The following is an 18,505-nucleotide window of genomic DNA, read 5'->3' as shown; positions in this document are numbered from 1 at the left end:
TAATTTTCTTGTTGTACTTTCGCGAATGTCTGCGGGACATCGCGTCTTAACCGCCGCACAAGCGTTGGATGCCTCTGTGGGTTGATAGCATGCAAAAAACCAGAAATTTTTTGATCTTCATTTAAGCGCGGAATTTTTTGGCATTCGTAAATATACCGCGTAAGCAGCGCGCTTAGGGTCTCTTTATTGCCTTGTTTAATATCGTGACACTCTATGTGTGTCTTCTTCTGCGGTAGCAAATTTTGGAACTGTAGCAAAAACTTTTCTCGCAGATCCACAAAGCCAATGATACTGCGAGATGGCAAACTGTGAAACCATTCCCTTGCGGACCCCTGCAGGGCCATAGGAAAAACTCTGCACGCGATTGGTTCATCCCAGCTGTAAGTGCTTACAACGCCTTCAAAGCGTTGCAGAAAATCCAGAGGATCAGTTAGTCCTGAATAGACTCCTAGCGTTGCCGGCACAATCGGCGGAGAAACGATTGGATAGTCAGAAATATGCTGGACAAACTTGTCCGCCGCAGTAATAATTTCTGTTGCCTTTTTTGCGCGCATATCTGTGCTATCCGCACAAAATTTTGTAAGCATGTCTTGCAGAAAGTTTGGCTGATCAAACTTGTGGTGCATTGATTTTGGCGCGATACTTCTGAAAGCATCCGCTAAAAAATTTTGAGCGTTTTCTCTGCGAGCAGCGTCAGACGACTCACCTTGTTCCCCACAGCGAGGGAAAGGTGTTGGCGGTCGCTTTCGCTTAGCATATGGATTTTTCACAAATTCATCTGCACTGTCTGAATCATCAGAAAATTCATTGTCTTGCCTTGACACTTTCGCTAATCTGGACTTATGCGCAGAATGCACGCGAATGTGGTTATTTGCGTCATCACTATCGCTGTCATTGTGCTCAAGAACTAAGCGATCACTTTGTGATCCTGAACCGCTTAACGGCCACAAGTAAGAGCGAGGTATGCGAGATTCGCAGTTTTGTTTAGCATCTCTTTTAGCCTGCTCAATAGCAGCGTTAACAACTTTTTCAGTGCGCAAACTTGATTTGCCAGATGCAACTTTTGCTCGCTTTCCTTCAGCGATTGTTTCTTCGCGATTTTGCAATATGGTTCTGCGTGCAACCATTTTTTCAGCGGCAGCTTCGGGCTGCGAATCGTTAGCATTATTTGCGTTAAGTTTTTTAGCAATCGGTTCCTGAACCGATTTTCCCGCAGTAATAATTGAATCTGTTTGCATTGGAAATACAATAACATTCTGCGAATCGCCGGGCAATGCATCAGCGTTCGCAGAAACACCAGCTTGTTTTGCATTCGTTGCCATAGTCGTTAAGCAGATTAACAACTTACGAATTGAGAAAATACCTGCAAATCACCACAACAATAACACGATCTAAAATTAAACCGCTTAATTAATTGTTAAATCAGCGTTTAAACAAAAAATTTCAGCTTAATTTTATAAAACGTGTCCCACGGATGGCGCCAATTGATCAATCCTTAATTAATCATGTTACTTAATTACGGATTGAGTGCAATAAGATTATAATGGAGTATGGGATGTTGTGCAACTATTTTGGGCCCCGATGATCGTTTTTCACTTTAGCAATCAAGTGATCAACCACCCCGACCCGGTCTTCGTTATCGATTAGCATGATTCACCTTAACTCAATGTGAAAAGTCCTTGGGCAAAGTCACAAGTGAAATTCACAATAGTCTTAGGCAAATGTCCGAGAATCAACAACCTATAAATGAGAGGCCACGCTCTCTATTTATAGTACTCGTGATTTCTGCGGTCTGCGAGATGCTCCGCTCTCCGCAGAAAATCAGCGAGTCGAACCGCGGTTTTGTATTTCAGCGAATACCTAACCGCAGTGATTGTTTTTAGCGAGCACCGCATAACTGTGCCTTATAACCCGCGTAGTTCTGTTTTTGCCTTTAGCAATAAAAATATACATATACAATGCTATGTATATGATCAATAATGGGGCACAGATTGTTAAAGATCCATTTCTAAGCTGGTGTGTGGAATTGAATATAATTCAAAAATTTACATCAGTTGCACATCCGCAGGCAAATGGGCTATGTGAGGTCACTAACCACGATATTGTCAGTGGTATTAGAAAATGTTTGAATGAAAAGCGGAATGGATGGGTTGATGAACTGTCAAATGTACTATGGGCTCATCGCACTACTTTCAAGAAAAGTACGGGCGAAACACCTTTTAGCCTGGTATATGGTTCAGAGGCAATGATTCCCGCGGAAGTCTTTGTTGAAACGCATAGAGTTGCTAAACTTGATGAAAATGCGAATGCAGATGGCATTTGTGAAAATCTAAATTTCATTGAAGAGCGCAGGCTTATGGCCGCGATACGAGGCAAATAATAAGCAACAAATTGCCAAGTATTACAACAAGAAAGTACGCGCGTTAGCCTTCGATGTTGGAGAGTGGGTTTTGCGGAATAATGAAGCAAGCCGTGCTGAAAAACTTGGGAAGTTGGGACCTAACTGGGAAGGTCCATACCAAATCGTGGGAATCAATGCGGCAGGCTCTTATAAACTCCAGGACATTGAAAGGCGCAATATACCTAACGCGTGTCATGCTACTTTGTTGAAAGGATATTACATATAATCAGAAGAAATGTGCGAAATTCTATGCGCAATCTAATGATTTGAGCTTATGAGAAGCAAAATTAAGTTTGTATTAATATGCGAAATGAATGAAATTCAAGTTTTTCTTCATAACAACAATTGTGCGTTTTTGCGTAGTTTGTAAATATAACGCGTTGCATAAAATACCAAAATTGAAATTATACAAGTGATGGTAAAGACCACTTGAAAGTTAATAAAAACAATTTAAAGTGTATGCGAAAGGAATGCAATTTGTTAAATTTTACCCGAAGTATTAGATCTAGCCATACTTGGATGCTTCGCAATAAACACAAATTTTTACCTAAGGATCGTTTCGGCGGACTTAAAAGATTCATAATGTGCAGAACAACACGTGCATACAGGTTGTTTCGCATAAAGTAATTGTTTGTTATGTGCACAATAGTAAACAATGAAATTGCAAAAGACAATGCTAGTAATTATGAATAATATTCTCAAAGCGCTATATAAATAAAAGCAATTGCAATTGATAAATAAAATTTTATTATAATACTGCGGAAAGTACAACAAATTGAAACATTAAAACGCGCTTACAGATGCGCATATGATTGCGAAATTCTATTACTTACTGGTTAAGTCTAAATCAATAATGTCTTCGACGGGAGCATCTTTATTTTGACTTATAGCCTCCAGTTTTGGAATAGGTGTAACGACCGAAAATTTCGACTAATTTCAAATCAAACTCTCGATACGATATTGTATTTTTGACACGATAAGAGAAATCGGTTAGGTTGAGTCTCAAAAATTTTGAACTGTTTCATATACTCAATTGACCTTCGACTATCCCGACGATTCACGAACAACTATTTGTAAATAGATACATATATATTTAATTAGATATATACATATAAATATATAAATACTATATTAAAATATGGGATCTTCTTAAGACTTTTAACCATCACTAATTAATAACAGAGCACGAGATACCAGACCGTGTATTATATAACAATGTCGGCACACTAAATATCAAAATGTATCACGTTTGTTTTATCTTTTTGTTTTTTTTTGAATTAGTGGTAGAAGGAAACAAATGAGAGTGGTTGAATTATTCATGCTAGTGTGAAATAATTGCATTAAATATCATATAGGTTAGTGACTTTGTCGAGCAATCACACTTACATACAATTATATATGTTACTTATTCATTTATGCATCAAAACACACAACTACTCCTTCCTCTTGTTTCCATGTATAACTTTCATCTACTTCTATATTGTTTCTTCGACGACCACTATGGTCTCTTTTCTGTTATCGAGTGCCAGAACCAACCAACACCATCTAAAAATCACCTTGAATCTCTCTCCCTCTCTTGTTGAAATCACCACAACCACCATAAAACTTTCACCATCTTCATTGTGTTCACTACCAATAATCGTCACCAAACCCGTTTAGAACACCACCTGCAAAACATCGACAACACCCATCTCTCATTCTCATCTCTCTCTATATCTCTCCTTTACCTTTCTGCTTTGGACGTGATCAATCAAGACCCATCTTGGTTATTGTTTGATGTACCACCGATTACCACCTATTTCTATTCCTGTAACCGTAATCCACAACCAAACCACCACATCTTTATCATGATACACTAAACCAATCACCACCACCCTAGCTCCACTAGTCACCACCATGAACAACCTTCACCACCGAGACTACAACCATCCACCCTCGCTATTTCTCTATCCCTCTCTTCTATATATTTTTTTCTTGAACTCGTCATAACCATCACCTCACCGTATATTTTTTTTCTTTCTCCTTACCTTCTTGATAGTTCCCGTTTTCATTTTGTTTCTATTTCCTACTGTCGCTGCTACAGCAGCAATTTCTACTTCTGTATATACCCGATCGAACAAACACATGCTGCTATTAACTTCTACTGCTACTGCTACGACTTTGATGAGAAGAAGAAGATGATACAGTAATAAACGATGATGGTGATGACGATATAAGATAGATCTGAAGAAGATGATACGTGTACTAAATGTGAACGAGGGAACAAAAAGAAATATATTCTCCCAATTTCAATGACCCGGTTTTATTTTGTTTATTTTGCAAGTGGGACTAAATGCAAAGTTGTGTCCCCCACCACGTTTACATCTAGTCAATTCGATGCCTAATTCCTGTCAAAATCCATTTATTGAATTTCCTGGACTACATGCTATCTCTGTTGGGCCGAGGGATACAAGTGGACTGCTATCTCTGTTGGGCCGAGGGATACAAGTGGACTCCTATCTCTTGCTGGGCCGAGACTCTTTTGTGTGTTGAACTTTCAATTAAATTTGAGACTTAATGGTGGTGGTGCTCCGTATAAGATAATGTTCGTATAGATAATGATATAGGGTGACGAGTTTATTGCTGCTACTTATTTTTTTTTAGCCAAGAAGTATAAACACATAACTCCACTTGTGTTATTAAAGATTTATTATGATGACAAAGTTGAGTGGAGTTTTAATGGATTCATTTATACATAAAAGGATATAGTTAAAGATAATTAGAAAAAAAAATGATTAGGATTATGATAATAATTAGGATAAAAATTGATGATGGTATGTGATGAAGACACAATGAAGACAATATTAGTGATAAAAAAAAATGATGGTTTTGTGATTATTTGAGGTGTTATAGGATGGTTTTGTGATTATTTGGAAATGAAGTTTAGATGATGATGAAGTTGTAGAAGAAGAAGAAAACAGAAAATGGTCAAATAAATATTTGATTCGTATTATACCAGAAAAGTAGAAATAGTGGAGTGGTTGTGGTGTTATAGGATTAGCGGGACGTCGCGGATTCAAACCCGGACTTGGGCATTTTTCTTAAGAGTTACTCCTTTGAGGTAGTATTATTGTTACCCCTATTATTATTATTATTAGTATTATCATTAAAATTATCATTTTTAAAATTATTATTATTATTAACAAAAAGTATTTTTATTAAAGTTATCATTTTCATTATGATTATAAGTATCATCATTCTTATTATCATTATTAATATTATTATAATTTTTTTTTATCATTTTTATTTATATTATTAAAATTAACGTTTTTATTAAGATTATCATTGTTATTTAAACTATCATCCTTATTAAAAGCACTATTATTACTACTATCATTATTATTATTATTAAAGTATATTAATATTCTTATAAATTATTTATTTAAAGTATATAAAATAAATATAGATAACCTATAATTTAAGATATAAAATGGTAAATAAAATATATATACTTTAATTAAGCTTTAGTATAAATTTTATATATAATTACAACACTAAAATATAAATTTTATATAATTAATAAATAGAATTATTGGATTCTATGAGTTAATATACATAATTGATATAGGTTCGTGAATCTGAGGCCAACCCTACATTGTTCAATATAGTCATATGTATTTTTACTACAAAATACATTAGGTGAGTTTCATTTGCTCCCTTTTTAATTGCTTTTGCAATATATATTTTTGGGACTGAGAATACATGCGCTGTTTTTATAAATGTTTACGAAATAGACACAAGTACTTAAAAATATATTCTATGTTGAGTTGAGTTATTGACATACTTCCCTGTAGCTTGGTAACTACTATTTACATGTGGTATTGTAAACGCGAATCCTGTTGATAGATCTATCGGGCCTGACAACCCCAACCGGGCTGGATGACCAGTTCTAAACGGTTGCACAGTACTTCGTTTTGTATACTACACCTGGTATGGTGTAGCGATGTTATATGAAAGGGAATATGCGACAATGATTAAATGTTAAGTATGGTTACCAAGTGCTCAATCACTTAGAATGCTTTTCATACACTTGCGAGTGTATTATGTTTATGAATATGAAATCTTGTGGTCTATTAAGAAATTGAAATGATTATTATGATAAACCTATGAACTCACCAACCTTTTGGTTGACACTATTAAGCATGTTTATTCTCAGGTACAAATTAAGTCTTCCGCTGTGCATTTGCTCATTTTAAGGACATTACTTGGAGTCGATCATCGCAATGGGACCAGATGTTGATGATTTCGTCCAGGGGGATAAGGATGGGTTTTGACATTTGGTATCAGAGCGTTGGTCTTAGCGAACCAGGTCTTGCATTAGTGTGTCTAACTGATAGTTGTTAGGATACATTAGCGAGTCTGGACTTCGACCTTAGCTGCATATTATAAGTATTGTATATCATTCCTAGTGGAAAATTACCTGCTAATCATTCCTAAGTCTAGACACGACTTCCTGCACTTATGTGATAGATAGTGTACAGATAAATTCATATCTCAGCGTATCCGTTACTGTAGACTTTATCTGACACGTTTCCTTAAATCCCTCCGTAATTTACAGGATCTTCTATACTAAATATAGGTATTCTATGTAATTAAAATATCATCCGATATCCAAAAATCATTCACATCGAAGATCCCTTCCATCCACCAAATTGCCTTCTTGGCGATGAACCTGAAGCACTTACCGGCGAACCTGTTCGAGAAACCATTTTTCTCTCTCATTTCCAGAGTGTCTCGTCACGACCATATACTATCCCATATCTCGAATCTTGTTCATTCGCTCGCTCCAACTGTCAATCATCCCGGTGTACTAACAGAAGTTAACGAACTTCGCGCTCGCGTGACGGCTTTGGAGAACATGGTGCGAAGGTTACAAACACCAGCAGCAGCACCAGCAGCATAATCCGCACCACCATCATCAACGCCAACAGTACCCTTATCACCCTCAACCACAACCGCGTCATAAACCTCAACATCATAATCTGTGCCTCGGATATCAATATCACACGCCTCAATATCACCATCTATACTTCGAGTATGATCTTCGTTCTACATATCGTTCTACATTGATTATCTTCGCTTTACGTATCATTTTACCTCATTTGTCTTCGTTCGACATGACGATTATGTAATCTTTAATGCTTCAGAGATCATGTAATCAAGTATTAACGATAAATCAAATGAGTTCAATATCCTATTGACTCATTAAATTCATAATTACATTCGAAGAAAATATATATGCAAGTATATTTTCATAAAGATTGTAATTAAAAATTCTTTCGTACAAACTATTAATGATGAAAATATTTTAACGGGTAGGTAATACCCGAGGAATATTTTGATTTCATATTAATAAGTTACAATGTACATCCTTCGAATCTGATTCAACGGTCATTTACTATCCTACTTACAACCACCGATATACATATCCGTTCACCACAGAATAACCATCTCCATTCAAATTTCATATTTGGGTTTTGACTTATCAGAATCCAACAAGTGGCATAATGAAGAAAACATTGGACAAATAAAAATTTGTTAGAAACAAACGGATTAACTAATTAAAATATTGTTAAGATTCCACGCTAACTGTTCCTAGCTAACTGTTCCCAGCTAACTGTTAATTCCGTATTATATTTTAATTATCGCAATTGACATTCTCGCAATTTTATTTATCGTCATTTAATTTCTGTTATTTACTTTTACGCATTTTTAAATCGGGACACATGTACACAATACGTCGGATTAATTCTGAGACAATACGTTGTACACGGGTCATGATATATATTTATATATTTTACGCACTATAAATAATGGGACACGTATACAAGGTTTCGACTTATCATATCGACCCATCTATATATATATTTGGGAACAACCATAGACACTCTATATGTGAATGTGGGAGTTGGCTATACAGGGTTGGAGTTGATTCCAAAATATATATATATGGTTTGAGTTGTGATCAATACTGAGATCGGTACACGGATCACGATACGTATTAATATTATATATTAAGTTATATATGAATATATTGGACTATTGGACAATTGGACTGCTAAATTTGGACAATTAAAATGAATTAAAATATTGTTTATAACATATGAAACTAAACATATCTTCAAGTTTGCCACTTGATTTCATTCTAAACCTCATTTGAATCTTGACGATTCCAATCCATGTTCAAATCTTTCATGATTCTTGAAAACACCTCGATCGAGAAGATGAACCAGCTGCACTTCATCTACGGAAGAAGAGATTGATGCATATAGTTATGCACCTGAAAACACTCGAAACCTGAGTAAACGTTTAACACGTATCTGCGCTAGCTCCTTTGGCGATGTTACTACCGAAAATCACTTTGCAATTCCTTTCCAAATTAGCCAAATTTTGTCACAGCTCCAGCAAGTCAACTCCGACTTTTATCCGAAACAACCTTATTATAACCTTGATATATATGTGTACTCTTTATTGTTATTGGGGAACCTTTCATACTCCACCATATTACCATCAGCGTTTAATCATCTAAAAACACCAATCTCTTGAAACCACCTCGGAATGATAACCAACGATTCAGATATGGCTACATTAAATGCAGAGGAAGCAGTAAAACTGTAGATGGTCTTAATGGCCAAAAGTTTGATGATAAAGAATAGAGTGTTGGAAACACTCAATAGAAAATTGGTACTGAAAAACGGTTTAAGAAAACCATGAAGGAGATTGTGAACAAATCACAAAGACTAAGCCTGTACTTAACGAATCCAGATGATTCAGTATCTGACGAAATCTCTAGTGAATATCTTGTTCCTTACTTATTCTAAATCCTTGCTAAAACATTTTCTTCATCATCCTTCGATCTAGAAATTTCAAAATATCGTCATAAATATCTTCAATATTTCTGAAGATATCTTCATAAATATCTTTGTCCAAAATTATCTATCTCCTCGTGTTATCTGTGTTACATCATAAATGAAACTGTTTTAGTTTCTAAAAATTCTATAACCTTCGAGTTTGAATTATGAATGATTCCTGGAGAAGTGTTGGGAATTGAAGCATGAGTTACTATAATATAATGACACTTGGCCAACGTGATTATAATACAGTAGGTCATGCTAAATTCTTAATGGAATGTGATGATGGTTCACAGATCTCACCCTCATCATGTGCCATGTTACACGACTCTCTCAATCTACATAATCTCTAAGCATATCACAGAAATTTTTCCATGATATTTCTGTTCTTCCGTAACTCCAACAGCTGCTAAAAAAAATCGTGCTATTACATTTTCTTTCTGATTAGAAGACTTCCTTAAATTCCTTAAATTCCGGAAATCCACCATGACTACGTCAAAAGTCAAGACGGAACTTTTCACTCTTTTGTGATAGCTTCACTCGTACGCTTCACATGATCGAATTGTTTTATCTATATTAATCGATAATGATAAAACTCTATTTATCAACTCATATTCGTCATTAAAACAATTTTATTGTTAGCCATGACGACCTCACTCAAATTTCGGGGATGAAATTTCTTTAACGGGTGGGTAATGTAACGACCCGGAAAATTTCGACTAATTTCAAATCAAACTCTCGATACGATATTGTATTTTTGACACGATAAGAGAAATCGGTTAGGTTGAGTCTCAAAAATTTTGAACTGTTTCATATACTCAATTGACCTTCGACTATCCCGACGATTCACGAACAACTATTTGTAAATAGATACATATATATTTAAATAGATATATACATATAAATATATAAATACTATATTAAAATATGGGATCTTCTTAAGACTTTTAACCATCACTGATTAATAACAGAGCACGAGATACCAGACCTTGTATTATATAACAATGTCGGCACACTAAATATCAAAATGTATCACGTTTGTTTTATCTTTTTGTTTTTGTTGAATTAGTGGTAGAAGGAAACAAATGAGAGTGGTTGAATTATTCATGCTAGTGTGAAATAATTGCATTAAATATCATATAGGTTACTGACTTTGTCGAGCAATCACACTTACATACAATTATATATGTTACTTATTCATTTATGCATCAAAACACACAACTACTCCTTCCTCTTGTTTCCATGTATAACTTTCATCTACTTCTATATTGTTTCTTCGACGACCACTATGGTCTCTTTTCTGTTATCGAGTGCCAGAACCAACCAACACCATCTAAAAATCACCTTGAATCTCTCTCCCTCTCTTGTTGAAATCACCACAACCACCATAAAACTTTCACCATCTTCATTGTGTTCACTACCAATAATCGTCACCAAACCCGTTTAGAACACCACCTGCAAAACATCGACAACACCCATCTCTCATTCTCATCTCTCTCTATATCTCTCCTTTACCTTTCTGCTTTGGACGTGATCAATCAAGACCCATCTTGGTTATTGTTTGATGTACCACCGATTACCACCTATTTCTATTCCTGTAACCGTAATCCACAACCAAACCACCACGTCTTTATCATGATACGCTAAACCAATCACCACCACCCTAGCTCCACTGGTCACCACCATGAAGAACCTTCACCACCGAGACTACAACCATCCACCCTCGCTATTTCTCTATCCCTCTCTTATATATATTTTTTTCTTGAACTCGTCATAACCATCACCTCACCGTATATATTTTTTTTCTTTCTTCTTACCTTCTTGATCGTTCTCGTTTTCATTTTGTTTCTATTTCCTACTGTTGCTGCTACAGCAGCAATTTCTACTTCTGTATATACCCGATCGAACAAACACAGGCTGCTATTAACTTCTACTGCTACTGCTACGACTTTGATGAGAAGAAGAAGATGATACAGTAATAAACGATGATGGTGATGATGATATATGATAGATCTGAAGAAGATGATACGTGTACTAAATGTGAACGAGGGAACAAAAAGAAATATATTCTCCCAATTTCAATGACCCGGTTTTATTTTGTTTATTTTACAAGTGGGACTAAATGCAAAGTTGTGTCCCCCACTACGTTTACATCTAGTCAATTCGATGCCTAATTCCTGTCAAAATCCATTTATTGAATTTCCTGGACTACATGCTATCTCTGTTGGGCCGAGGGATACAAGTGGACTGCTATCTCTGTTGGGCCGAGGGATACAAGTGGACTGCTATCTCTTGCTGGGCCGAGACTCTTTTGTGTGTTGAACTTTCAATTAAATTTGAGACTTAATGGTGGTGGTGCTCCGTATAAGATAATGTTCGTATAGATAATGATATAGGGTGACGAGTTTATTGCTGCTACTTATTTTTTTTAGCCAAGAAGTATAAACACATAACTCCACTTGTGTTATTAAAGATTTATTATGATGACAAAGTTGAGTGGAGTTTTAAAGGATTCATTTATACATAAAAGGATATAGTTAAAGATAATTAGAAAAAAAATGATTAGGATTATGATAATAATTAGGATAAAAATTGATGATGGTATGTGATGAAGACACAATGAAGACAATATTAGTGATAAAAAAAAATGATGGTTTTGTGATTATTTGAGGTGTTATAGGATGGTTTTGTGATTATTTGGAAATGAAGTTTAGATGATGATGAAGTTGTAGAAGAAGAAGAAAACAGAAAATGGTCAAATAAATATTTGATTCGTATTATACCAGAAAAGTAGAAATAGTGGAGTGGTTGTGGTGTTATAGGATTAGCGGGACGTCGCGGATTCAAACCCGGACTTGAGCATTTTTCTTAAGAGTTACTCCTTTGAGGTAGTATTACTCTTACCATTATTATTATTATTATTATTATTATTATTATTATTATTATTATTATTATTATTATTATTATTATTATTAGTATTATCATTAAAATTATTATTATTATTAACAAAAGTATTTTTATTAAAGTTATCATTTTCATTATGATTATAAGTATCATCATTCTTATTATCATTATTAATATTATTATAATTTTTTTTATCATTTTTATTTATATTATTAAAATTAACGTTTTTATTAAGATTATCATTGTTATTTAAACTATCATCCTTATTAAAAGCACTATTATTACTACTATCATTATTATTATTATTAAAGTATATTAATATTCTTATAAATTATTTATTTAAAGTATATAAAATAAATATAGATAACCTATAATTTAAGATATAAAATGGTAAATAAAATATATATACTTTAATTAAGCTTTAGTATAAATTTTATATATAATTACAACACTAAAATATAAATTTTATATAATTAATAAATAGAATTATTGGATTCTATGAGTTAATATACATAATTGATATAGGTTCGTGAATCTGAGGCCAACCCTACATTGTTCAATATAGTCATATGTATTTTTACTACAAAATACATTAGGTGAGTTTCATTTGCTCCCTTTTTAATTGCTTTTGCAATATATATTTTTGGGACTGAGAATACATGCGCTGTTTTTATAAATGTTTACGAAATAGACACAAGTACTTAAAAATATATTCTATGTTGAGTTGAGTTATTGGCATACTTCCCTGTAGCTTGGTAACTACTATTTACATGTGGTATTGTAAACGCGAATCCTGTTGATAGATCTATCGGGCCTGACAACCCCAACCGGGCTGGACGACCAGTTCTAAACGGTTGCACAGTACTTCGTTTTGTATAATACACCTGGTATGGTGTAGCGATGTTATATGAAAGGGAATATGCGACGATGATTAAATGTTAAGTATGGTTACCAAGTGCTCAATCACTTAGAATGCTTTTCATACACTTGCGAGTGTATTATGTTTATGAATATGAAATCTTGTGGTCTATTAAGAAATTGAAATGATTATTATGATAAACCTATGAACTCACCAACCTTTTGGTTGACACTATTAAGCATGTTTATTCTCAGGTACAAATTAAGTCTTCCGCTGTGCATTTGCTCATTTTAAGGACATTACTTGGAGTCGATCATCGCAATGGGACCAGATGTTGATGATTTCGTCCAGGGGGATAAGGACGGGTTTTGACAATAGGAATAACGCGAATTCCTTCTCTGGCCAATGCGACCATCTCTTCTGCCTCTTCAAGAGGACATATTAGCTTTTCAATGTATTCCGGAATTGGTTCCGGTAATACGGTCACCTTACTAATTTCCTGCAAAAACTTCACTCGCTCAAGCTGTTGAAGTGCAGTAACGTACGTATCAAATCGCTGAGAAACATCGGCATAATCCATAATTTTTTGCCCAAGTTCAGGCAAATGTTCGCGAAGTCTCGCGAAGCTAGATTCCCCAGTTGTTTTTGCGGACAAAGCTGCGGTTAGGTTGGTTTGAGTTTGAAGGAGTTTATTTTTCATAGTGTCATGAGCGGCCTGAAGATTATCCTTTTCAATGTCTTTCTCGGATAGTTGTCTCTTCAAATCATCTGCAGAATTTTTAGCTGTTTGTAACTCTGCGGTGGTGGAAGAAAGCTGGGATTGAGTGATTGCATGCTTGGTTTGTTCTTTTTTCAAAAATTCAGAAATTTTTTCTTGACGAGACATTGCATCAAATGCGGATGCAAATGTCATGAAGAAATTTTGGGCAAAGCAGTTGAATGCGTCGCTATGAGAGAGTTTGCTAAACTCAGCGCGCAGATCATGAAGGAGGGCAAGCTTCATGTACTGCCGTTGATCCAGTGCAGCTTCTGGAGATGCGCATAAATAACCTTGAAGGCCATCCAATTTAATGGATTTTACAGCACTGGGGGGAGTGCGTCAAATGTCTTCGTACTTAGATAGATCAAATGTTGGTGGAGAGCTTGTTTGCGTTGTTGGTGGTGGAGTAATGGATGTTTCTGCTGAAAAAATCTAATAATAAAAAAAAACAAAAAGCTATATTAGCATTAAAGAACACTATAGGTGTTACTTAAATCAAAAATAATAATATGCGCAATGTGAACATTACCAGTCTCGGATTCAGTAGGAATAACCGAGCTAGACCGCGTAACCCTCTTGGCAGATCCTAAAACAGGAGATGTAGCGGGTCGTTTGCTTGGAGTTGCAGTTGTTGCGCTGGTGGTAGGAGATTTCTGTACAGGTTTTGATGATCTTGATTCAGGGCTTTTGAGCCTCTCTGCAAGAAATTGTTTTGTGTCGTCCTTCTTTTCAATCTCTGACACCCTCATGATGATGATGAACGAATGAGAAGGTTGTTTGTGTAAAATAAAAAGATTATAAAGAGACAACCGTGTTGATGGTTAATATGAATGAGAGATAAAGTGTGTTGGATGAAGTGATAATCAACCTCTATATATATTGAAAGAATAAATCCCAACGGCAATTTTACCTAACGGCTATATATGCAAAAAAAATCAACGAATATAAAAATAGCCGTTGTAAAAATAAACAATGCCTTTACGCATAAATATTGTGCGTAAATCGTTCGCATATAAAGACAAACTACAATTTTTATTAGAGTTTATTGTATTACATTTTCTGCAAAAATGTAACACAATAAACTGGGGGGACTTGATCATATACATACATATGTATATGTATATTTTTAGTGTGAAAGGCTACTTAAAGGCAAAGATACAAGGCAAGTAAACCGCAGAAAATGATAATGAGTGCGGTGAGACTGCGTGGAACAATAAAGAATGCAAAGGGTTCTCGCAGTACTTATGCGGTTTCTCTAAGTGCCCGCACATCTTACTTCCGCATAGATCTAAAACCTATAAATAGAGAGCTTGGCCTCTCATTTGAGATTGTTGATTCTGGAAGAATTGCTCTAGCCATATTGATCTCTCTCGTGAATTTGCCTGAGACTTGATCTTTGTTGGTTAAGGTAATTTACGAAGACCGGAACATGGTTGTTGATGGTTTAGCACTTAACGAAATATGACAATAAGGTCCCAAAACCATAATCGACATCCATTGTACCCCCTCATTGCACTCAATCCTTGATTAACCTTAATTGGATAATCTAGGATTGATCATACGCGCCTAGTGAATCCGAAACCACACGCGATTCACCACCTTCACCTCACGACGATAGGGTTGGCTGAAACTACACACGCCCCAGTGAATCCGAAACTACACGCGATTCACTACCCTAAGTCAACAACAATGAGAATGTTCGAAACCACACGCGGCATCGTGAATCCGAAACCACACGCAATTTACTAGTGAAGTCGAAACTACACGAGAATCACTACCTAATCACCTCAACAACATCAACGGGGTTGACCTACTCGTCAATGTGAATCCGTATCGCCCGAGATTCACTACCCCAAGGGTAGTAACCCAAAACGCACAAACGTGCCACATGGACCCAAAACTCATAGAGTCCATTATCTCACACACATGTAAAGTGAACCCGAACGCCCGAGGATCACTCTACCCCACCCGCACCCATCATATGCATACATACGCATATAATATATTTACACTCACCTTAGCGCCTTGATGAATGCAACCGAAATAATCCGCAACACGTCAATGGAAAGTACCTATTCCATTTATCACATAACAAACAACACAATTAGGATGGATTACAAACCAACCCAAATTGACACTTAGTGCAATTTTGACCCAATTGCACTTCCAAGCACAAACCATGCCCAAACTAACCAATAATCACTAACACTAGTGAAAATGGTCCTAATACGCCACTTAAACCAAATCATAAGTGTTAAATACTTATCTTTCTCAAAATCACCTACAAACCCTAATTTTGACCGATTTCAAAATTAGTCTTCCAAATACACCCAAATTGGTTCCAATACTTCCATAATCACTAAACTTAGTGATTAAACCCAAATTACAAGTCTTAAATATGGTTAAATCATCAACCCACCCAAATTCCACCAACAAAGGTCAACAACACCAATTACTAGCTCCAAACTTCCATTAAAGAGCTAAATGGGTTTTCTCAAGAACATGCAAGTTCAAAACCCAAAATTGAACAACAATTAAAAATAATGAAACTCGGATTCGAGACTTACCATTAGCCTCAAAACGTAGCTAGGAGCGAGATGAACAACTTCAACACTTGAGCTTTCACCCGAATCGAGCTTTTTCTACTCCAAATCGAGCTTCTTCTCTCTAGAAGTGGGTTTCTCTCTCTAAGATGAGAAGAGAGTGTTTGAGTGGATGTGATGGGATAAAATGAGGATAAGGTTGAGGTTGGTATCAGTTTTGAGGCTCAAAACCCGTCCATATGTGAAATGACTCAAATGCCTCTCATTTAACCCCATTTAAAATGCTGATTCAGCATCTACTGCAGTTATAGCCCGCGGCGCGGCTCCAGGCCCCACGGCACGGCTTAAAGCTGAAAAGCACCCCAAGAGCATCAGCTCACATATTAGCCGCGGCGCGGCTCGAGTGTGGAAGGAAATTTAGGGATGTTACAAAAATTCTACAAATAACAGTTCTTATTAATTTATGAGGCATTTTATTTTCTCATTTAAGACTAAACTAAATAAAATAATAGTAGGATGAAAATAAGCCTCATAAACCGTCTCTAGCAAATTTCTTACCACTTTATTATTTTTTTAACAAATGAAGATAAATAAATATGTACTCTGTAGTACCCCGTAATATTTTAGTCATATATAATACGATACCCTATATATATATATAACACGGTGATTTTCACATACCACTTTTTGAACCATGTACACCTAATTACATATTTTACCCTTAATTATATTTATAGTAATTATAATATAAATTCAACTCTCAAGGGCATAACTGTAACTTTATGAGACAAAAGTGTATATGGATCAAAAAGTGGTGTGTGAGAATCACTCTCATAATATTATATATATATATATATATATATATATATATATATATATATATAAATTAATATTAATAATGAATATAAAATAAACAAATAAATTATAAATAAAGATGTGTTGTAATTTAGTAGTTTATAACTACCTTTGGCTTATTTACTAATTAGAGACTTATACATATAAGTAAGAAAAGAGAGAGAGTTTATATATATGAAATATATATCAAAGTGTGTTTTTTGAAGGCTAACATAGAGGCCTTATTTATAGTGTAAAATATTACTATGCAAGCTATACAAAGTTGACTAAAATTTATCGTCCATATGACTTTTTGTACTCATATTATAACACTCCCCCTTGGATGATCAATTTTATTAGAGTGCAACTAGTACTGTCTCATTAAAAACCTTGCTAAAGAAAAACCCAGTGGGATAAAAACTTTAGTCAAGGGAAAAAGAGTGCAGTGTAGAGTTGACTCCCCCTCAAGTAGACAACGCTGAGTCGTCACATCTTTTGAACTTGCCTCATGCCAATATTGTGAACGTATGTTTTGAAAACAGTGATTGACAGTGCTTTGGTATAAAGATCAGCAGAGTTGTTGATTGAACGTATCTCATTTTAATCTGGTTGTCTTTTACGAGATCTTGAGTATATGAGAAGAATCTGCGGTTATCATCTGAAACTGTATCATCTAAATCTCTTATGTACAAGTTTGGCCCACGTGATTTGTCTACAGTCTCCTTCATGGTTTGTTCAAACTGTTGTTTCAATTCCTATTCCCTTTCAGTCTTTTTCTGAGCCTTACCAATATACCATTCTTTTCCATCAAACTTATGACCATTAAGACCGTTTATAGCTTTAGCGCCTCGTCAGCATTTATGTTTTGTTCTGTCATTTTTGATACTCTTCTTTCATTTGTACTATGTAAGCTGTATTATCTTCATAGATAGTTGTTAGGCTTTTATAGCGTTCTAGTCCACAAGAATCAATAATGATTTGTATCATTGATCTTAACTAAAATCATTCCCGAGTAGCTTCATGTAATGCAATCACTTCGGCATGATTTGATGATGTTGCAACAAGTGTTTGTTTTGAGAACGTCATGATATTACGGTGCCTCCATTTAGGAATACATATCCAGTTTGAGATTTAGCTTTATGTAGATCAGATAAATAATCTGCATCTGTATAACCAAACAAATCTTGTTTCGAGTTGTTAGAATAAAATAATTTTAAATCAGTAGTTCCTCAAAGGTATCAAACTATTTGTTTGATCCCATTCCAATGTGTTTTGGTAGGGGCTGAGCTGAACCTTGTCAACAAATTAACTGCA

The 18,505-nt window shown here is 35.2% G+C and overlaps 1 protein-coding gene across 1 annotated transcript; it reads left to right on the top strand.

Moving 5' to 3' along the window:
- The first annotated feature begins 1,963 nt into the window (after positions 1-1,963).
- Positions 1,964-2,627, top strand: LOC139875466 (uncharacterized). Its single transcript, XM_071862803.1, has 2 exons — positions 1,964-2,227; positions 2,346-2,627. Exons 1-2 carry the CDS (start codon positions 1,964-1,966, stop codon positions 2,625-2,627), a joined length of 546 nt encoding a protein of 181 aa, XP_071718904.1.
- The last annotated feature ends 15,878 nt before the right edge of the window (positions 2,628-18,505 follow it).

The sequence above is a fragment of the Rutidosis leptorrhynchoides genome, chromosome 11 (assembly GCF_046630445.1).
Source record: "Rutidosis leptorrhynchoides isolate AG116_Rl617_1_P2 chromosome 11, CSIRO_AGI_Rlap_v1, whole genome shotgun sequence".
NCBI lineage: Eukaryota > Viridiplantae > Streptophyta > Magnoliopsida > Asterales > Asteraceae > Rutidosis > Rutidosis leptorrhynchoides.
This window is presented reverse-complemented; position numbering and strand designations above follow the sequence as displayed.

Coding starts and splice junctions, on each gene's coding strand:
- LOC139875466 (XM_071862803.1), top strand. CDS start 1,964: ATGTATATGATCAATAATGGGGCACAGATTGTTAAAGATCCATTTCTA. Junction 2,228..2,345: donor GCGAAACACCTTTTAGCCTG/GTATATGGTTCA, acceptor ATTTCATTGAAG/AGCGCAGGCTTATGGCCGCG.